General features: G+C 57.8%; 3 protein-coding genes across 6 annotated transcripts; 2 read left to right on the top strand and 1 right to left on the bottom strand.

The window, feature by feature from the left end:
* Positions 1–2,655: 2,655 nt before the first annotated feature.
* SLC25A19 (solute carrier family 25 member 19) lies at positions 2,656–12,440 on the top strand. The gene is made up of 7 exons (XM_004593058.2): positions 2,656–2,696; positions 3,578–3,747; positions 3,899–4,054; positions 6,855–7,025; positions 8,629–8,812; positions 9,249–9,379; positions 12,035–12,440. Exons 2-7 carry the CDS (start codon positions 3,616–3,618, stop codon positions 12,215–12,217), a joined length of 957 nt encoding a protein of 318 aa, XP_004593115.2. The 5' UTR covers positions 2,656–2,696; positions 3,578–3,615; the 3' UTR covers positions 12,218–12,440.
* A 1,431-nt stretch (positions 12,441–13,871) lies between these two features.
* Positions 13,872–17,033, top strand: MIF4GD (MIF4G domain containing). 4 transcript variants are annotated; one of them, XM_058675710.1, is made up of 7 exons: positions 14,185–14,199; positions 14,611–14,668; positions 14,803–14,937; positions 15,557–15,666; positions 15,805–15,960; positions 16,043–16,135; positions 16,460–17,033. In XM_058675710.1, the coding sequence occupies exons 3-7, from the start codon at positions 14,847–14,849 to the stop codon at positions 16,685–16,687; spliced, it is 678 nt and encodes a 225-aa protein (XP_058531693.1). In that variant the 5' UTR covers positions 14,185–14,199; positions 14,611–14,668; positions 14,803–14,846; the 3' UTR covers positions 16,688–17,033. The 4 variants fall into 4 exon arrangements, with proteins under 4 accessions (XP_058531694.1, XP_058531691.1, XP_058531692.1 ...); XM_058675711.1 differs by lacking the exons at positions 14,185–14,199; positions 14,611–14,668 and adding an exon at positions 13,872–13,956; XM_058675708.1 differs by lacking the exon at positions 14,611–14,668 and having other exon boundaries at positions 13,897–14,339.
* Positions 17,034–17,358: 325 nt separating this feature from the next.
* On the bottom strand, positions 17,359–19,960 carry MRPS7 (mitochondrial ribosomal protein S7). The gene is made up of 5 exons (XM_004592912.2): positions 19,668–19,960; positions 19,045–19,236; positions 18,876–18,939; positions 18,460–18,627; positions 17,359–17,646 (listed from the first exon to the last, which is right to left on the bottom strand). Exons 1-5 carry the CDS (start codon positions 19,748–19,750, stop codon positions 17,425–17,427), a joined length of 729 nt encoding a protein of 242 aa, XP_004592969.1. The 5' UTR covers positions 19,751–19,960; the 3' UTR covers positions 17,359–17,424.
* Between the last annotated feature and the right edge of the window lie 2 nt (positions 19,961–19,962).

The following is a 19,962-nucleotide window of genomic DNA, read 5'->3' on the forward strand; positions in this document are numbered from 1 at the left end:
CAATGGACTGTGCCGAGTCCTGTACTTGCTAGTACATGCAAGAATCTGGTCTGAGAACACCTCAGACAAAATTTCTTTGGAGATCTCCCCAATCGAACTGCTGGACTCAGAACCCTAACCAAGAAAAGACAGAAGACCGAACAGGTCAATCAACCATCCCAGCTATATGTTGGGAACAAAATACGGGGCAAATGGAGACTCCATGATGGACTATGTCAATCAGTGGATTCTTCAAAGACCTCATTGTGCTTGGAGTGGCAAGATTGGCAGCGATTCATACCTGGTGAACTATCAAAACTACTTGAGCAAGAACCCCAGAGCATGCCCTACATCCGGGACCCGGGGAGGGTGGGAAATTGGGAGGGCCTTCTCCCTTAATACCCCCTTTAAACATGAAGGAAACAATATGGAAATAATAGTCTTACCCACTTTCCTATAGCCCTTGAACCTTTTTACCCTAATTAACTATGTAAAGATTGTCAAAAATAAAAAATTGAAAAAAAGGAAAAAAAAAAGTCTGATGCTGTTAATCAACTTGGCTATTGACCATCAGTCAGTAGCCCACGTGTTTTATTATTGGCTTCATGCACCAAGTTCATTGCTGCCGGACAGCAAACAAGTAAATACATAGAACTTCTTTTTAAAAGATGTATTTGTTGTGGGCTAAGGAGTTGATTAGCTGAGCACTCAGGAAATGGGCTTGCAGCTAAAGGCACCTGGTCTAATCAGACTCATTGGCATCTTATTGTTCTGTTAAAGGGCTTGGGGGAAAGAATATGTAAGGAGTAATAAAGAGGCTTGGGGGGGGGAGGCCTGAGAGAGACTTTCACCATCACTGGTATCCATGTTGGTGCTTCATCCCCAGGCCTTCGCCATGTCCGTGTTACTGGCTCAGCTGGCCAGAACATGTATTTATTTGAAAGGCGGAGCTACACAGAGAGAAATCTTGCATTGGCTGATGTACTCTGCAAACAACTGAAACAGTTGGAGCTGAGCTGATCTGAAGCCAAGGGTCATGAGCCCCTTCTGGGTCTCCCACTTTGGTGCAGGAACCTAAGGACTTAGACCATTGTTCGCTGCCTTCCCAGACCATAAGCAAGGAGTTGGAAGGGAAGTGGAACAGCCAGGACCCGAACGGGCACTCCTATGGGATGCCAGCACTGCAGGCAGATGGTTAACTTCTACACCATTTCACCAGTGCACCCCTCCCCCTGTAAGTTTTTTTTTCTTTAATTTTTAAAAATTTTATTATTATTTTAAAATTTACTTCATTTATTTATTTTTGTAAGTCTGTTTAAAAAGCCATATAAAAGACTGGCCTGGCATGGTAGCTGGTGGCTGTGTCCAAGTGCTAAAGTCCTCACCTTGCCAGGATCCCATATGGCCGCCAGTTCTAATCCCGGCAGCCCTGGTTCCAACCCAGCTTCCTGTTCCTGGCCTGGGAAAGCAGTCGAGGACGGCCCAAAGCCTTAGGATCCTGCACCCACGTGGGGGACCGGGAGGAAATTCCTGGCTCCTGGCTTCGGATCGGCGCAGCACCAGCTGTTGCGGCCACTTGGGGAGTGATTCAACGGACAGAAGATCTTCCTGTCTCTCCTCCTCTCTGTATATCTGACTTTCCAATAAAAATAAATGTTTTAAAATTAATATAAAAGTGAAATTAAAGTCAGGGGTGGTTCTGGAAAATTCCAACGCTTGTCCTGTGAAGATCGTGGGAAGAGAGCTGTCTCCCTCTTCACTTCCACATGTTCTGTTGTTATTGTAATAAAGTGCAGGGACTACAACCCTCTGATCTTCCTCCTCGTCGCCTATTCTCTCTTCCCCACCCTCTAGAGTTCTGCCAAGCTTCCTGCCACCTTTTACAAGTTTAAATTGAGGAAAAGGGTCAAGTTCAACTGGTCTGCAAGCGGATCGCGAGCTGCCGGACTTCGCATGGGACGCCCAAGGTCAGAGCCCACCTCCTCCACCAGACGTCTTCCGCCTCGCCTCGAACTCTTCGGCGCATGCGCAACCGTAGGACTACACCTCCCAGTAGGCTGTGCACTCCACCCGGAAAGCCCTCAGGACTACATTAACCAGAAAGACTTGCGGAGGCGGGCGCTAGGCTCGGAGAGTCCAACCATTGGCCTGACGTGTGGCAAGGCTGCGCGGTGATTGGCCTAGACGCCTGTTAGTTACTGCCAGAGGCAATTGAGTTTTGCTGTTAGCCTGGGTGAGGAGGGAAAGACATCTAAGCCCGGGCGGCCAAGTCGTGCTCATAGTGTCCACTAGGTGAGTGGCCTTTACCTCTGCCCTCCTGGCTGTCCTCTTGGGGACGTGGCCCCAGACTCCCCGGGGCGGGTGGGGCGGGGTGGGGAGCACTGCGGCGCAGGTGGACGTCGGGGGCGGGACTCGCGTCCACGTGTCACGCCTGACCCGACCCTGAAGGCGGGATTCCCGCGCACCGCCCGGGGCGCGCCTGGCACAAGGTGGGCCGGAGCCCCCGACTCCTGGGCGCACGGGCGCCTGCAGAACCCCAACACTGGGAGCTCCCTCAGAAAAGCGAGCGGTGGGGGGGCGGCGCCTCCGGTACACACACACACACACACGACACTGCACACATTGCGGCGCAGCGGTCACGCAGGGGATATATGCTGCCCTGCCCTTTAGGTCACTGTCAAGATTTACCGGTATAGATTTTTGAACAAACAGAAAAAGTGAGTACCCCCCCCCCCCGAAGCATGTTTAACAAGCCCTTTCCACGTGTGTGTATGGCTGTTACTTTATTATTTTTGTTTCTTTAGAGAGACAGGGGGAAAGCTTCAACCACAGTCTTAACCAGTGGTCTAAAGGCCCACCCCAGACCATGGCCTTCTCACACAGGTGCAGCGCCTGGCAGGATCCGCCCAGCGACCTGGGTGGGACAGGTCATATGTCATTCCAGTCTGCAGGAAGGGAAAACCAAGCCCGTGTCAAACAGCTGCCCCGAGAACTTGAACCCCAAGTTTCCTGTTCTGGAATCCAAGGTTATATCCTTAGATATACCTAGAGCTGCTTATGAGTGGAAATCTGCCCCCTCCTCCTCCCCCTGGCCGCAGGTGTGAATCCTGCAGGGACAGGCAGATTGCCTAACACCTGCCTCTTCCCCCTCCCAGCCGGGCAGGAAGCTGACCCCACTCTGTAACCTGTGTGGGGGGGAAGCAGAGAAGGGTGCGGGTGTCATGGACGGCCCTGTCACAGGACAATTGACTGGATATCATTTGTACGAGAACACTTGATTGGATCTCTAAAACAAAGATACTTTCAGAGGAGGATGTGGAAATTATTGATGGGTTCTGTAGACAGCTTATGGGAACAATGTAAACTCAAAGCCTCCTCTCTCATCCTATGTGACCGTCTGTCTATAAAAGCCTGATGCCACTAATAAACTTAGGCTATTGACCATCAGTCGATAGTCCACACACGTTATTATTGGCTCCATGAACCCAGTCCATCTCTGCAGGACAGCGAACACAGGCCGCTGCCCCCCAAGGCCTGCTTGGAGACACCCCGGGAATCCTGCTCCCGTGTTGACACCGAGTCTCTCTCTGGCATCCAGCTTGGTACTGATGGACGCTGGACGGGCCAGAGGCAGGAATGGTCGGCTATGACCCCGGAGCAGACGACAGGAACATCTCTAAGTCGGAGGTGGCCGTGGCTGGCTCCTTGTCGGGGCTCGTCACTCGGGCACTGATCAGTCCCTTGGATGTCATCAAAATCCGTTTCCAGGTACTCACCCCCCTTGTCCACGAGCTAGGCAGCAGAACACGGGGGCATGTGGGGAAGGCCGGGGTGTTTGGAGCTTGGAGCGTGGTTAAGGGGAAGTTCTCCCCACCCTGTTGTCACCTCACCCCCTGACCTCTCACATCCTCGTGACCAGCTTCAGATCGAGCGCCTGTCTCACAGTGACCCTGGCGCAAAGTACCATGGGATCGTGCAGGCCACCAGGCGCATTTGGCAGGACGAGGGCCCAAGAGCCTTCTGGAAAGGACACGTGCCCGCCCAGCTGCTCTCCATCGGCTATGGAGCCGTCCAGGTGAGTGGCAGGCAACTGGCCAACTGAAGGGCAGCACCCTGTGCAGGGGCAGGGGGCAGTGGGGCCTTGGGCTGGGCAATGAGAGGGTTGCAGGGGGCGATGGGGCCTCGGGCCGGGCAGGGAGAGGCAGCCTGGCCTCCTGCTGGCTCCAGGGCCTGCCCAACCACTGGGAACACCAGAGGGATCCCTACTGCCCAGCCCTGGTGACTTAGGTCTTATGCTTGGGACCTTGCTAGCATGATCTCATGAGGCTTAGCCAAGGACAACTTGTTTATTTACTTATTTGAAAGGCAAAGTTACTTATGTATATATAGACAGAGATCCTCCACCAGTTGGTTCATTCCCCAAATGGCTGCAACAGTAAGAGCTGGGCTGGTCTGAAACCAGGAGCCAGCAGCATCTTCTGGGTCTCTCACAGGAGTAGGGGTGCGAGTACTTCCACTGCTTTCTCAGGCACGTCAGCAGGGAGCAGGATTGGAAGTGGAGCAGCTGGACTCGAACCAGCATGCACAGGGGATGCCGGTATTATGGTGGGCAGCTTTATCCACCATGCCACGACGCTGGCCCCTCTTTAGTGTTTATTTAGTTGAGATACAGATAGTGGGAGACACAGAGGGTTGGTCAGAGAGAGCTGGTTCATGCCCCAAATACCTACACCCGTTTGTGCTGGGCCAGGCTGAAGCTGGGAGCCAGGAATTCAAATATGGCTGCCGGGCATCTAATTGCTTGAACCGTCTTTTGCTATCTCCCAGGGTGCGTATTAGCAGGAAGCTGGAGTGGGACTCCAAGCCAGGCACTCCTATGACGATGTGGTATCAAATACTTGCCCCTTTTCTTACTTTAGGAGGATTTATTTTTATTTTTATTTGAAAGAGTGACAAAGAGAGAGAGGGAGAGGGAGAGATCTTCCATCCAATGATTGACTTCCCAAGTGACCACAGTGGCCAGAGCTAGGCTAGGGCAGAGCCAGGGGCCAGCAACTACATTCAGGTCTCCAAGATGGGTATCAGGGGCCCAGGCATTGGGCCACCTCTGCTGCCTTCCAGGCACGTAATTAGGGAGCTGGATCGGAAGAAAAGCAACGTGTGGATATAGGATGCCAGCGTCACAGTAACTGCTATACTACATTTGGTCTTTGTTTTAGGGGCAGGCACAGTGGCACATCAGGCTAGTCCTCCACCCTGCAATGCGGGCATCACATATGGGCAGTTTATGTCCTGGCAGCTCCACTTCTGGAGCTGGTGCTGTAGCATGGTAGGTTAAGTCTCCTTCTGTGACAGTGGCATCTCATGGGCCCCGGTTCAAGTCCTGCCTGCCTGCTCAACTTCCAATCCAGCTCCCTGCTCATAGCCTGGGAGAGAGCAGCGGAAGCGTGTCCCAAGTGCGTAGGCCCCTGCACCCACATAGGAGACTGGCTACTGGCTCTCAGTTTTGGATTGACCCAGCTTGTTATGTTCACATGGGGAGTGAAGCAGAGGATGGAAGACCCTTCTGTCTGTAACTCTGACTTTCAAGTAAATTTTTTTTTTTAAAGATTTAGTTATTTTATTACAAAGTTAGATATACAGAGAGGAGAGACAGAGAGGAAGATCTTCCGTCCAATGATTCACTCCCCAAGTGAACCGCAACCGGCCGGTGCGCGCCGATCCGATGCCGGGAACCAGGAACCTCTTCCGGGTCTCCCACGCGGGTGCAGGGTCCCAATGCATTGGGCCGTCCTCGACTGCTTTCCCAGGCCACAGGCAGGGAGCTGGATGGGAAGTGGAGCTGCCAGGATTAGAATCGGCGCCCATATGGGATCCCGGTGCATTCAAGGCGAGGACTTTAGCCACTAAGCCACGCCGCCGGGCCCTCAAGTAAATTTTTTTAAGTGAAACACCATGGACTGCTGCCCATATGGAATGTTGGTGTCACAGACAGCGGGTTTTTTGTTGTTGTTGTTGTTGTTTTGTATTTTTTTTAAAGATTTATTTTTATTTTTATTACAAAGTTAGATATACAGAGAGGAGAGACAGAGAGGAAGATCTTCCATCCGATGATTCACTCCCCAAGTGAGTCGCAACAGCCGGTGCTGTGCCGATCCAAAGCCGGGAACCTGGAACCTCTTCCAGGTCTCCCACGCGGGTGCAGGGTCCCAAATCTTTGGGCCGTCCTCGACTGCTTTCCCAGGCCACAAGCAGGGAGCTGGATGGGAAGTGGAGCTGCCGGGATTAGAACTGGCACGCATATGGGATCCCAGTGTTCAAGGCGAGGACTTTAGCCACTAGGCCACGCCGCGAGGCCCTGTTTTGTATTTTTTTTTAAGATTCATTTATTTTTATTGCAAAATCAGATATATAGAGAGAAGAGACAGAGAGGAAGATCTTCTGTCTGATGGTTCACTCCCTAAGCGGCCGCAACAGCTGGAGCTGAGCCAATCCGAAGCCAGGAGCCTGGAGCTTCCTCCTGGTCTCTCACACAGGTGCAGGGTCCGAAGACTGGGCCATCCTTGACTGCTTTCCCAGGCCACTAGTAGGGAGCTGGATGGGAAGCGGGGCCACCTGGACGAGAACCGGCACCCACATGGGATCCTGGTGCATTGAAGGCGAGGACTTTAACCACTACGCTATCGCCCTGGGCCCCACAGACAGTGTTTAATGCACTGTCACAATGCTGGTCCCACATGTTTATGTGGATTGCACTATCCAAGAAGAGCGTGTTCTTATTTCTTGTCCCAGGACCAGCCCCTCTTGGGTCACAGATGGTCTTCTGGGAGCGTTTGGCCTCAGGCTCATTCTTCGGGCTGTCACTGTTCCCACAGTTCTTGTCGTTCGAGCTGCTGACAGAGCTGGTCCACAGAGCCACCGCCCATGATCCCCGCGAGTTCTCCGTGCACTTCGTGTGTGGCGGCCTGTCTGCCTGCACGGCCACCCTCGCAGTGCACCCCGTGGACGTTCTGCGCACACGCTTTGCAGCCCAGGGGGAGCCCCGGGTGAGTGGTTAGGGGCCAGACGAGGGGACTCTGAATAAGGGACATGTTTCAGGGGTTGAGTTCATGGATCAGTTTGTAAAACCTGTGACCGGTGTGTGTACTCTGGGTCGGGGGCTCCTGTCTTTTCTGGGGACCGGGACCTACAGGTGTGAAACAAGGAGGGGACACCCACAGTGGGCGGGCCAGCACTGTGTGTGTTTCACACTGCACAGGGTCAGCGATGGTGGGGTCGGCAAGGGGCAGGTCAGCAGTGGGCAGGGCCAGCACTGGCGAGGGGGCAGCATTGTGTGGGGTCAGCTCTGAGGGGGGTTCAGCACCCTGGCCCTGCTCTGTCTCTATCTCTGTCTCTCTTTTTAATTTGTACTACTATAAAGAGAACAGAGTTCATTTATCTCAAGATCTCTGGTTTATTAAAGCTGTATTCACTCACTCACTGACTGCACAAGCCGGGGTGGGGCAGGAAATTGCCCTGGGCCTCCACATGTGTGCCTGAGCCAGTCCCTGCTTCCTCCCAGGCCCATGTGAGCAGGGCACTGAAACGGGGCAGCCTGATGTGGGCCATGGGCATCTCAGCCGGGTCCCTGTCAGGGCTCCCCAAGCTCAGTCCCATCAGAACCCCTGCGAGTGTCTCAAATACAGGATGGTCAGCAGAAGCATGCCAGGACATCAGACGGCTTGCAGTGGCCTGCTTGTGTGCCACCGGTAGCACCAGGCAGACACTGCACATGGCCCACTCCGGCGCCAAGTCTGTCCCCTCCCTCCCGCCCTGTTCTCTCTGTGGAAGTGATCGCTCCTCCGGGTTCCTGTGTTCCTTGCTGGGTGTTGACCCTGCACGCATTTTGTTTCCTCCACAAATTCCCTTTGCCACCCGCTTATGTATGTGCAGTCGTCTGCAGGGGGCGCTGTGTCCTTCACTGTTCTGCTAGAAGGTGCAGGGACACTTGGGGTACCTGTTTTTTTTTTTTTAAGAAACATTTTTGGGCCCAGCGGCATGGCCTAGCGGCTAAAGTCCTCGCCTTGAACGCACCAGGATCCCATATGGGCACCGGTTCTAATCCCGGCAGCTCCACTTCCCATCCAGCTCCCTGCTTGAGGCCTGGGAAAGCAGAAACATTTTTGTTTTAAGGATTTGTTTATTTGAAAGGCATAGTTACAGAGAGAGAAAGGCCTATCTTCCACTCACTGGTTCACTCCACAAATGGCTGCAATGGCTGGGGACTGGACCAGGCCAAAGCCAGGAGCTTCGTCTGGGTCTCCCACATTGAGTGGCAGGTCCGCTGTTTCTCCAGGCCATCAGAGGGAGCTGGGTCAGGAATGGAGCAGCCAGGACTCGAGCCTGTGCCCACATGGGATGCTTACATGGCAGGTTTCAGCTCAACAGGCTGCGCCACAGTGCCAGTCCTGGCTCCTGGTATTGTGTAACATTTGGCTGTCACCGTCTTGTAGATTTGTAGACGGGGAGGTGCTTGGCTTGCTGTCGAGCTTTTCCTGCAACAGCTGCCCCCTTGGTGGGCTCCTGGGAGCTGGGTTTTAAGCCAGGTGGGAGTGGCTGTGAGGGGCTCAAAGGATCCCATGCGGCTCATTCAGGCTTGCTCGTTCGCAGGTGTACAAGACCTTGAGAGATGCGGTGGTCACCATGCGCAGGACAGAAGGCCCCTTGGCCTTCTACAAAGGCTTGACCCCGACGCTCATTGCCATCTTCCCTTACGCCGGCTTCCAGTTCTCCTGCTACAGTGCCTTGAAGTCGGCCTCTGAGTGGGTCATGCCGGCCAATGGCAAGCAGAACGGTGAGTCCTGTCCACCAACCACCCTGCGCCGCCACCCAGTCCTCGCCGGGGAAGGACGTCTTCCTGCCCGAGGCGAGCGCCCCCTGCTGGCTGCACCGGCCCTGCAGCTGGGCGTCCTGGGCCCTCACCACACCCAGCGCTGGTGTCCTCCGTGGAGGATGGCAGAAATTGCTTTTCTGTCACAAGCCCAACTTGCACATCTCCTCGGTGGTGATGGTTTGTTGTTTCGGGGTGTGTGTTGGGAGGGCATTCCGTGCCTTCTGCAGCCTGGGATGGAGGAATGGAACGCTGGAGGCACTCAAGGACTCCAGCAGCACTGCGGTGGGAGCTGCAGCCCACTGCCCAACTGCTACGGGGGCCTGTGAGGATGGGAGCTGCTGATGGCGATCCAGCTCCCACTAATGCCCGCATGTCCCTCCTCTCTCCTCTGGTCCAGAGAACCTCAGAAACCTGCTCTGTGGCTGCGGAGCCGGCGTCGTCAGCAAGACTCTGACCTACCCCCTGGACCTCTTCAAGAAGCGCCTGCAGGTCGGAGGCTTCGAGAGGGCCCGAGCCAGCTTCGGCCAGGTGAGGCCCGCCTGTGGGGGTGGCCAGCGGTGGGCCTTGGGACCACTCACACGAAGAAGGCAGAGCAGGAGACTTGCATGGAGCTGTGTACTACCCTGTCATGGGTCTTCTTGGACATGGTGCTAGGCACTGGAGCTCCTGATGTCTGTGTAGAAAGTTCTAGAAGGAAAAAAAAAAGAAAGTTCTAGAAGGGTTTGTTCTGGGAGGAACTCTAGTAGAGAATACCCCTGAGGTAGCAGCCATTCGCTCGTGGTCTTTCAGACTTGCACATTGCTGGATTTATTTTTTAAGATTTATTTATTTTTATTGTAAAGTCAGATATAGAGAGAGGAGGAGAGACAAAGCGGAAGATTCTCCCTTGTTGATTCACTCCCCAAGTGACTACAACGGCCAGAGCTGAACCCATCCGAAGCCAGGAGCCAGGAACCAGGAGCTTCTTCCGGGTCTCCCACGCAGTGCAGGGTCCTAAGGTTGGGCCGTCCTTGACTGCTTTCCCAGGCCACAGGCAGGGAGCTGGATGGGAAAGTAGGGCTGCTGGGATTAGAACTGGTGCCCACATAGGATCCTGGCGTGTTCAAAGCGAGAACTTTACCTGCTGGGCCACCGCGCTGGGCCCTAGGTTTATTTTTATTAATTTCGAATGTTCATATTTGAAAGTGAGAGATCATGTCAGCGAACAAGAGCACATCCTGCCATCTGCTGGTTCACTCCCCAAGTTCCCCAGCAGCCAGAGCCGAGCCAGGCCGCCCCAAGTTCCCCAGCAGCCAGGGCTGAGCCAGGCCGCCCCAAGTTCCCCAGCAGCCAGGGCTGAGCCAGGCCGCCCCAAGTTCCCCAGCAGCCAGAGCCGAGCCAGGCCGCCCCAAGTTTCCCAGCAGCCAGGGCTGAGCCAGGCCGCCCCAAGTTTCCCAGCAGCCAGGGCTGAGCCAGGCCGCCCCAAGTTCCCCAGCAGCCAGGGCTGAGCCAGGCCGCCCCAAGTTCCTCAGCAGCCAGGGCTGAACCAGGCCGTTACCTGGAGCTCAGAACTCCATCTGGGTCTGCCACATGGGTGGCAGGGCCCCAAGCACCTGAGTCGTTGTCTGCCTCACCCTGGCTGCATCAGCAGGGAGCCGGGATGGAAGTGGAGTGGTTTGGATTGGCGCTCCAGGGTGGGACGCTAGCCTCCTGAACCGCTGCGCTCGACTCTCACCCTATATACTGTAGTGCTGACCTTACAGGCAGCCACGGGGGACTTCAGGTGACAACAGGGTCTTCCCCTGCAGATCCAGGGAACCTGGGACATCCCGGTGACCTGAGGAATGCGAGTGACACATGTCGGAGGGGAGGGGTGGTATGGAATGGAGCAGGAAACAGTTTTGGGTTCATGGCTTTGTAGGAAATTGTAGACAATGAAGAAGATCAAGGGTTGTGGAACTCTGCCACCAGCTGGGTGGTCGGAGGGCATCCTTTGGTTTAGTTTGCCACCTTTGCATCTAGTCCTGTGCACTTAAAAAAAAGATTCATTTATTTGAAAGTCAGAGTTAATATCTCTCCAGAGATGGAGAGAGAGAGAGATCTTCCATCTGATGGTTCACTCTTCCAGCTGGCTACAATGGCTGGGGCCGGTTAGGTCCGAAGCCAGGAGTTTCTTCTAGGTCTCCCATGTGGGCGCAGGGACCCAAGCACTTGAGCCGTCCTCTGCTGTTTTGCCAGACTCATTACTGGGCTGGATTGGAAGTGGAGCAGCCAGGCTTTTCAGCTGGTACCCATATGGAATGCTGGAGTCACAGGCAGTAGCTTTGTTGGCTGTGCCACAGTGCCAGCTCCTAAATATGCATATTTTAACAGTGGGCTCACTTTCTACAAACCCGTGGATTCTCCTTTTTTCTTTACTTGTGTCAAAGGACTAGTTTGAGTGTGGACAGGGGAGATGAGACCTCAGGATGGAGAGATAGGGGTGCAGGGGGGGACGTCTGGCAATAAGAGCCAGTCAGTACAGGCCACAGGGCAGGCCCTCGGACCACAGGCCATCACTGGGAATTATTGGATTTCCTGTGGTGACAGCTGGAGGAGAGGCTGGAGGTCAAGCTGTCACCTGCAGTACTGGCATCCCATATGGGCACTGGTTCATGCCCTGGCTGCTCCACTTCCAACCAAGCTCCCTGTTGATGTGCCTGGGAGAGCAGCGGAGGACGGCCATAGCCTCTCACCCATGTGGGAGACCCGGAAGAACCTCTGGCTCTTGGTTTGGCCTGGCCCTGCACTGGCTGTTGTGGCCACCTGGGCGTGAACCAGTAGATGGAAGAGTTCTTTCCTACTCTTCATCTCTGCAACTCTTTCAAGTAAATAGATCTTTAAAAAAAATAGATAAGTTGCCAAGGGCCAGTTTCAGATCTGCTGTTGGTGTGCTAGGGGGAATGGGGTGAAGGATTAGACACTTCTGGGCAGAAAATCTGGAGCTCACCAGCTGCTTGGGAGCCATGGTCAGCGTGTCTCCGCGGAAGGCGCTGTGGCCACCTGCCGACTCCCAGGCTTTCCCTGCCATAGGATGAGGTCAGCTCATTGTCGGTTCTCATCACTGCCTCCTCCGGCAGGTGTTTTCAGGGGCTGTGGCAAGTAGCAGCTGCACCTGTCTTTTAATCGCCAGCCTCTTCCTCAGCCTTAACCTTCCTCCCACAGGTGCGGTGCTACAGAGGCCTCCTGGACTGCATGCGGCAGGTGCTGCGAGAGGAGGGGGGCCCGGGCTGCTTCAAGGGCCTGTCCCCCAGCCTGCTGAAGGCCGCCCTCTCCACAGGCTTGGTGTTCTTCTGGTATGAGCTCTTCTGCAGCTTCTTCCACTGCATGAAGAAGGCAGACGGCTAGTCTCCACTCCGAATCTGGGAGGGTCCCCCGGAAAGGCAGGCGCCACCCCTGGTCTCACATTGCAATGCCAACGGCTGCCTGGTCCCTCTCTCCAGAGCAGCCACCCGTGAATCTTCCCAGCGCTGCCAGGTCAAGGCTTGGGAGGACAGCGGGATGTCGGGGTGAGGGTTGCTGGGGGGGCAGTCACACCAGGATGGAGCTAAGGGTTGTTGCTTCTCCTTGCCCCCCCTCAGTAAGAAGCCCCACCCCTGTGAGAGGGGAGTGGGAGGGCAGGCCCTGGACCCTGAGCCAGAGTCTGGTCCCCAGGCCTGGGCTGTTTTTCCCATATGTGTATTTAACAGCCATTAAAGCTGCAAGCCTGTTTCTTTGTCACACTGGTTCAGCTCGCTGCCCGCCCCCCCCACGTTTCCTACCCCTCTGGACCCAACAGGGAGCCCTCCCCAGGCTCTGCTTGATTCCACAGGGAGCGGCCCAGCCCAGCCAGCTACTTCCTGTTCCCCCTCCCTTGCCATACCTACAGAAGCACCACCCTCAGGCCACTCTCCCAGAAGTCCCCACCGGAAGCAGGAGGCCAGAGGGACATGCCCTGGGAGGGGTGGGTGGAGGCGACAGCCCTTCCCCAGGCTTCTTGGGATGGCTTCTCCGGCTTCTCTTTTCTCTCTGGGAGCTGGGGTAGCCCTGCCAGGGGGAGGAGCTTAGAGGGGGCCACCTGGCATCAGCCCCCACCCAGGCTGTTCCTGGCTCAGTGTGGCCAGCTTGGACTGGGCCGAGGGCCTGGCAAGCGCACGGTTGATTCCCAGGGGGTTCTGAGATGCCAGGGTCGGGGTGAGTGCAGAGAACTCCAGTTATGGGGAGGGAGGCAGGGTGGCAAACTACAGCCCCGACGGCCGCCCTCTGCACACACACACACCTGCTTTGGAGCAGGCTCTGGACCCTGGGTACTGTGGCCCTGCTCCCTCGGGTCCCCCCAACTCCTGGCTGCGGAACCAGAAGGTCCACAATGCTGTGAGCCTCCAGGCCCTTGGCATTCAAGGCCAGGGCTTCAGGGAGTGCTGCCCTAGTGCATTTTGTATGAGAAGCCTTGGAGGTGAGGCTTCTCCTCTTCACCTCTCCTCGGGTTCTGGTGCTGAGACAGGCCAGAGCTGTCTTGTCTCGAGTTTAAAGAGACCACCTTAGGTGAATGGGGCACCACGGGCAGGCCAGCACCTCTGCTCCTCAGGTGGAGGTGAGGAGGTCTGAGCCTGGACCTCACTCAGCCCTGACAGCCGCTCTGGAGCCAGAAGGGGTCGCGCCCATGACTGCCCTCGTGGTTGGCACTTGTGGTAGGAAGGAGTGGTGGGCGTGGGTGCCGCCGTGGCAGCTGTCCTGCCCTCAGTGTGTGCCCAGGTCAGCCCGCCCCTCCAGCCACCCTGGCCGGCCACGCCCTCGGCGGTCCTCCAACGCCGCGTGGCCTGGCCCGTTCTCCCACACGCCACCGGAGCCCTGGCATGGGCCACCGCGAGACGCCCGAGGGCTTCATGCGCGCCAGCCCCCAGCGCCCACGAGCCCTGGTAGCCACGGACTGGGCCGGGCTCTCTTGGCGAGGGGCGGCCCCCGGGAGCCGGCAGGTGGCGCCGGCGAGCAGACGCCGCCCCGCGCCGCGCTAGGAAATGAGCTCAGCGGCGCGCGGGCGCGCGGGCGCGCGCACCCATGCCCGCCGCGCGGCCCTCGGGCACGCGGGCGCGGTGCCGGCCCGGCAGGTGGGTCCTGGGGAGCTCTCGCAGTCGCTCCCACCCGCGGGGCCGCGCCTCCCGGACTTGGCAAGCTGCCGAGGTCTGGAAAGCGCTCGGGTCGCCTCGTAGGATCTGAGAGAAGGCACCGAGCCCGAGCGGGGCGGGGGGACTCCAGCGGCCGCCACCTCTCGGGGACGCAGCGTCCTTCTGCCGCTTTAAGAGGACGCTTTGATCCCGAATGGAACTCCTGGAGTTGGGAGTCCTGAGCGGGTAGGGCCGCGTCGCTGCCACTCGGGAGACCAGTTGAACCAGCCTGTCCCGGGGAACCGCTGCCGGGCGGAAGGGGTTCTGGGCTCCGACCGGCAGGGGAGCCCACTAATGCAGGCCCCTCCGACCCGCGTGCTGGAGGAGTGGGTTTTGCGCACTGAAAGCTGGGGGGAGGAGAAAGGGGAAAGGAGTTCGGATCCCTGCTGGGACAGGGCACCGCACCTCGGGCCTCCCCCACTCCTCCAGCCTTGTCAATCGCTCGGCATCGAGCTGGGCCGGCCGAAGGACACTGGGCAATCGGCTCTATCCCGCGGGTCCGCATCCGTGCGTTCCCCTAGGCGGTGCTGCCTCCCCCTGGAGGGACCCGAGGGGAGGTGCGCTGGCTTTCCACCCTTCACCCTAGTGTAATCGCAGAAGTCTGGAGTTGCTTCAACTGAGCAGCAGGTGTCCGGCTGGCCAGAAGCCGGGCTTGGTGAGCTCTCAGCCGAAACACGGGAGTGCCCAGGAGCACCTGCCCGACTAGCTGGCCAGCCCACAGAAGGCCTGGCACTGGGAATCTCAGGCTCTTCGCTGCACACCTGACGCCTCCTTCTGCCTTCTTGCCAGGTGGTCAGTAGTCCTAGCCCTGCCAAGAACTGCGGGCCGGCCAGATGGTCATGGGCGAGGCCGGGAGAGAGGAGTACAGTAAAATCCAGTCTTTTGATGCAGAGACCCAGCGGCTGCTGAAGACTGCGCTCAAAGGTGAGCTCCGCCCAGACCCCTCCCTGAGCAGCACCTGCAGGCTGACCCCGCCCCCTCCTCTGAGCCTGGCCTGACGCTGGAAGACAAGTTACACGGAGGAGGCTGGTGTCTTGAAGGATGAGTCGCGCAGTCTACCTGTCAGCCTGCAGTTTCAGTTTAAACGAAGCCCTCCCCCCTCGAAGGAGGCGGGGCACTGCCGCCCTCCAGTTCCCTGGCGGGGGATGGGTGGTGCAGGAGGCTCAACCACTGTCTTCTCAGGGTGAACACAAGTTAGATTCAGCTGACAGTTACAGTGCCCATCACGTGCCCAGTTAAGCCCAAGGCCCAGGCCCCCGTGTGGCCTGCTCTGCAGGATTGGTGTGTGAGGTTGTAGAAACTTTTCCCCTGAAACAGTCACCACAGAGTTGTTGTCCTCAACCTGGTGCTGGCGAAAGATGAATGTCATGAAACGCAACTCCATCACACCCTCTTCTGAGCCTAGCTGGGTTTTGCCCCCCCCCCGTACCCCTTTTTAAAAAAATCTATAAATGGAGGCATCAGAGCCTCCCCAGGTTGGAGTTGATGGAGGTAAGTGCGGTCGGGCAGTGGCCGTAGACTCTCTTCCCGTCTCTACCCCCAGATCCAGGAGCTGTGGACCTGGAGAAAGCGGCCAATGTGATTGTGGACCATTCTCTACAGGACTGTGTGTTCAGCAAGGAAGCAGGACGCATGTGCTACGCCATCATTCAGGTGGGGGGAGGGACTGCTGGAGGACAGAGCAGATGCCTTCAGATGGGCAGCAGACCTGGCCAGCAGCACAGAGGCATGGGCTGGGTGGGGTTCCCAGGACATGGTCCCCACTCTCACGTTCCTCTCGTGGGCCTGCAGGCTGAGAGTCAGCAGGCTGGCCAGAGTGTCTTCCGCCGAGGGCTCCTTAACCGGCTGCAGCAGGAGTACCAGGCTAGGGAGCAGCTGCGGGCACGCTCCCTGCGCGGCTGGGTCTGCTACGTCACCTTCATCTGCAACATCTTTGACTACCTGAGGGTGAGGCCTGGGTAGCCTCACCGCCTGTGGGTGTCCTGAGCCCCAGGCCGGGCTGATGCCCACAGCTCCCGTCCCCCTACAGGTGAACAACATGCCCATGATGGCCCTGGTGAACCCCGTCTATGACTGCCTCTTCCGGCTGGCCCAGCCCGACAGCCTAAGCGAGGAGGAGGAGGTGGGTGGCGCTGGCACCGTGGGCTTAGTGCCTGCCCGCTGCCCAAACCCTTTGAAGCAGGAGTCCAGTGTAGGAGGGGCACCTGGAAGAAGGTGGGTCAGGTGCAAGGCAAGCTGATGTTTATCCAGGATCCAGAGTAGCCCAAACCTGCTTGCTCAGGGCCTCCCTCTCCAGGAGGAAAGCCTATCAGACGGGAATGATGGTGGCTCAGTCGCCACAGCCGGATCCTGCAGGATGGGCAAAGATGACAGGAGTGGGGCAGCACCCAGCCAGGCTGGCCCCAGGAAAGCACCGTTGTGCCCGGCTTACCCTGTGGCCCCACAGGTGGATTGCCTGGTGCTGCAGCTGCACCGGGTCGGGGAGCAGCTGGAGAGGATGAACGGGCAGCGCATGGAGGAACTCTTCATCCTGCTCCGCGACGGGTTTCTGCTCCCCGCTGGCCTCAGCTCCCTAGCCCAGCTGCTGCTGCTGGAGATCATCGAGTTCCGGGCAGCCGGCTGGACGACGAGCCCCGCAGCGCACAAGTACTACTACAGTGAGCTCCCGGACTAGGCGCCCCCAGCCTGCCCTCTGCCACTAACCAGGCTGGACGACGAGCCCCGCAGCCCACAAGTACTACTACAGTGAGCTCCCGGACTAGGCGCCCCCAGCCTGCCCTCCACTGCTCCCTGGGCCAGCCACACAGCCTCTGCCTCCACCCCATCTGTACAGGGAGTGATCCTGCCTTGAAGCCCCACCTCCCCACACCTGCTCTGCTGGTTTAGGGCTGAACCCCTCTCCACCACTACCATCTACTACACTGTGTAAGGCAGGCACAATAAGCCATCTGAGTGCCTAAGTTTCCCCATTTGTAAAAAAGGCAACCTCAGCCATTGCGATGCTGATGAGGGACTGTCACAGGGCAATCACAGCCCCCCCCAGCCCCTCCCCCGTGTGACCTGAAACAGACCACTTGGAGACCATGTGTTTCCTCCAGTCTGTTTTAATGACTGAGTGGTGGTCCTGGCTCACATGCCAGTCCAAGTGGGACTTTTCTAATAAATCTTGCAGATACTAAAACTGCTTCCTCTCGTGGCAGCCTGCTCCCTGCTGAGGGCGGTGGTGCCCTAGGCTGCGAGTTCCTCAGAGGAAGCTCCTCAAGGTGGGCACCGTTTCTTCTTCACGAGTAGATAGTTCAGGAAGAGCAGCTGTGCCCTAGAGGAGGGCTCAGAGAGGCAGTCTGTCCATGCCCGACAGGTGCCCTCGCCATGGAAGTGGCAGAGTAGAGGGCGCGGGGCTCCTGGGCCTCCCTACCACCAGCGGTAGTGGGCCAGGGCACGATTGGCCTCAGCCATCTTGTGCATGTCATGCTTCCGCTTGATCACGGGGCCCTGGTTCTGGAAGGCCTCCAGCAGCTCCTGGGATAGCTTCTCAGGCATCAGCGTCCGCCGGTGCTTCCGCTCCCGGCACTCCGTGATCATCCATTTCATGGCCAGGAAGCGGCGTCGGCGGTCGGCCAGCGGCACAGGCACCTGGGCAGGGTGGCCGGGGGAGGCAGGGAGGTTGGCGCGGGACAGGCTGGGGCCTCGGGAGGGCTAGCCACAGCCCACCGTGGGGAGGTCTGTCTGCTCTGCTCTGGACTTCTCCCACCCCAGGCCACCTCGGAATATGGGTCGTGAAGAGGTAGCTGTTCAGCACATACTGAGTCTGGGCCGCCGCCCTTCCTGAACGGAAGGTGACGCAAGCACCAGGCGGCAAGAGCTGTCAGCTGTGGTGACTGGGCCATTGCAGACCATGGGTTCCTAAAAATAAGACCTGCTGCCCAAGGGTCACTTGGCATGTCCTCATTGGTGCCAATGCCCATGCCAGATGTGCAGGAAGCAGGCGCTAGTGAGACCATCTCCACCCTGTGGGTTTATACTGAAAAAGGAGAAGGGAGGCCGGTGCCATGGTACATCGGTTTAAGTCCCAACTGCTCCACTTCCCAGCCAACTCCCAGCTAATGCATCTGGCAAAGAAGTGAAGGATGGGCCAAGTGCTTGGGCCCCTGCACCCCCCGTGGGAGACCCAGAAGAAGCTCCCAGCTTCTTAATAGCCCAGCTCTGTAACACTGCCTTACAAAGAAAAAAAAAATGCTTTAACAACAACAACAACAAAACCCTGCTGATGACACAAATGCCTACATGATCCCTGGCTGTGACAGGCCTACAGTGCAGGGCCGCACAGGATCACAGTGCAGGGGAGAGGACCCGGGTGCGATCCCAGACAGCCCACCAGATGCTACTTTGCTTCTTCCTTTTCCCTCTCCTACCGATGTCTACACTGGGACCTGTCTGCCTGGTTACCTGGTAGAAATGTCCGCCTCTGAGGACAGATATGAGCCCCAGCACAGGCTCGCAATTCTTCAGCGCCTGGTGGAAGATAACATAGGGGTTGAGCTCGATGCTCGTGCGTTCCTCTGCTGAGGCCGCGTGGTACTTGGCAAACTGCTTCCTCTTGATGGCTTCCAGGGTCTGCAAGGGAGAACATGGGCAGACATCTGTCACCCCAGGCTTCCAAAGGCACGCACCCCTTTGTCTCCCGGCATCTCACAGCACACCCAAGACACAGTCCCCAAGTGCCTCCCCCGCTGCTGCTGGAGGACAGGGAAAGAGGCGAGTGGGGCAGGGGCCCCTCTGGAGGGAGTTCACTTTAATGACAGGTGTGCCATGTCCACACCCACACCAAGGGGAAGACCCGCGGACAGGAGGGGAGCACTCACCTGTGTCATGAGGGACCTGGCCAGGACCTTGTTCCCATCCTTCATCATCATGTTGGTGAATTTGCTTTAGGGAGGAGGAAAAAAGCCACACAACACGCTTAGCTTACCAAGGCCGACCGCCGGCACCTGCCCGGGGACCCTCCTGCGCGCGCGTTCCCATCCAGCTCACCTGATGACGGGGTCATGGAACACGGAGCTGGTCCTCGCGGCGGGCGCGGCTTTGATGAGCTGAGTCCTCTTGAGTTCCCGATCATACTTCTCCTCCTCGGTGAGCTCGGCCGCGGGCTTGCGGTAATAGTCCTTTTCCACCAAGGGATCCCGGTACTCAGGCCCATAGCGGCTCCACCGCACCTGCGTGAGCCTGGGAAGAGGGGACGGCGGGGGACGGGCTAAAGCTGACCCCACAAATGAGGAAGCCTGACTTAACAATAGGCGTGCTTGCCAAGCCGCCGCTGGCTGCGCCTGAACCGCCCAGGATTTGAGCCCTCTAGTCCCCCAAGCGGCTTCTCCTCACACAGAACAGGGAGTCTTCCTTTCTTGTCAAGTGCTGGAGGTAAGGCTGGGCCCTGCCACCACCCCCCACATTGACGGTCCCGGTCTGCCCCTTGACGATGGGGGACCTTGCAGCTACGGACACCGTTAGCTCGTTCCGACCTTCCCGGGGAGCCACGCAGGCGGGTGATAGGTTCGAGTCCAGGCGTCTGGGACCCCGCGCGGCTTGCCCATGTCCCCCTGCCTCCCCTGCAGGCCCCACTGTGAAGATCCAAGCGGCGGCGCTCGCCCCCTTCTCACCCTGGAAGCCAGCACACGGTCGGCCGCACGCCCAGCGCCAAGCCTGTCCACCCGAGCGCAGCCTTCGCCACGGGGGCGGCCATCTTGGCTGGTCACGAGGACGCCCCACACCGGGGACTGCCCTCGGCGCGCCTGAGCGAGCGACGGGAGAGAAGCGCCACAAGGTTCTACATCCACCCTTCACCCCACTGGTCTGGGCGCTAGAGCCTCGCGCTGCAACGCCCACGAAAAAGGCGGCATAAGGAAACGCTCGTCTTTCCCATACCCGCGGCGGCCCGGCCCGACCCTCGGGCTC

The sequence above is a fragment of the Ochotona princeps genome, chromosome 17 (genome assembly GCF_030435755.1).
Source record: "Ochotona princeps isolate mOchPri1 chromosome 17, mOchPri1.hap1, whole genome shotgun sequence".
In the NCBI taxonomy this organism is placed as follows: Eukaryota; Metazoa; Chordata; class Mammalia; order Lagomorpha; family Ochotonidae; genus Ochotona; species Ochotona princeps.

Excerpts from the sequence above, each read along its gene's own strand:
- SLC25A19 (XM_004593058.2), top strand. The coding sequence starts at position 3,616 with ATGGTCGGCTATGACCCCGGAGCAGACGACAGGAACATCTCTAAGTCG. Across the intron at positions 4,055-6,854 it reads TCGGCTATGGAGCCGTCCAG|TTCTTGTCGTTCGAGCTGCT; the intron begins GTGAGTGGCAGG and ends CTGTTCCCACAG. Across the intron at positions 7,026-8,628 it reads CAGCCCAGGGGGAGCCCCGG|GTGTACAAGACCTTGAGAGA; the intron begins GTGAGTGGTTAG and ends GCTCGTTCGCAG.
- MRPS7 (XM_004592912.2), bottom strand. The coding sequence starts at position 19,750 with ATGGCCGCCCCCGTGGCGAAGGCTGCGCTCGGGTGGACAGGCTTGGCG. Across the intron at positions 19,237-19,667 it reads ACCGTGTGCTGGCTTCCAGG|GCTCACGCAGGTGCGGTGGA; the intron begins GTGAGAAGGGGG and ends CCCTCTTCCCAG. Across the intron at positions 18,628-18,875 it reads CCAGGTCCCTCATGACACAG|ACCCTGGAAGCCATCAAGAG; the intron begins GTGAGTGCTCCC and ends TCTCCCTTGCAG.
- MIF4GD (XM_058675711.1), top strand. The coding sequence starts at position 14,847 with ATGGTCATGGGCGAGGCCGGGAGAGAGGAGTACAGTAAAATCCAGTCT. Across the intron at positions 14,938-15,556 it reads GCTGAAGACTGCGCTCAAAG|ATCCAGGAGCTGTGGACCTG; the intron begins GTGAGCTCCGCC and ends CTCTACCCCCAG. Across the intron at positions 16,136-16,459 it reads GCCTAAGCGAGGAGGAGGAG|GTGGATTGCCTGGTGCTGCA; the intron begins GTGGGTGGCGCT and ends GTGGCCCCACAG.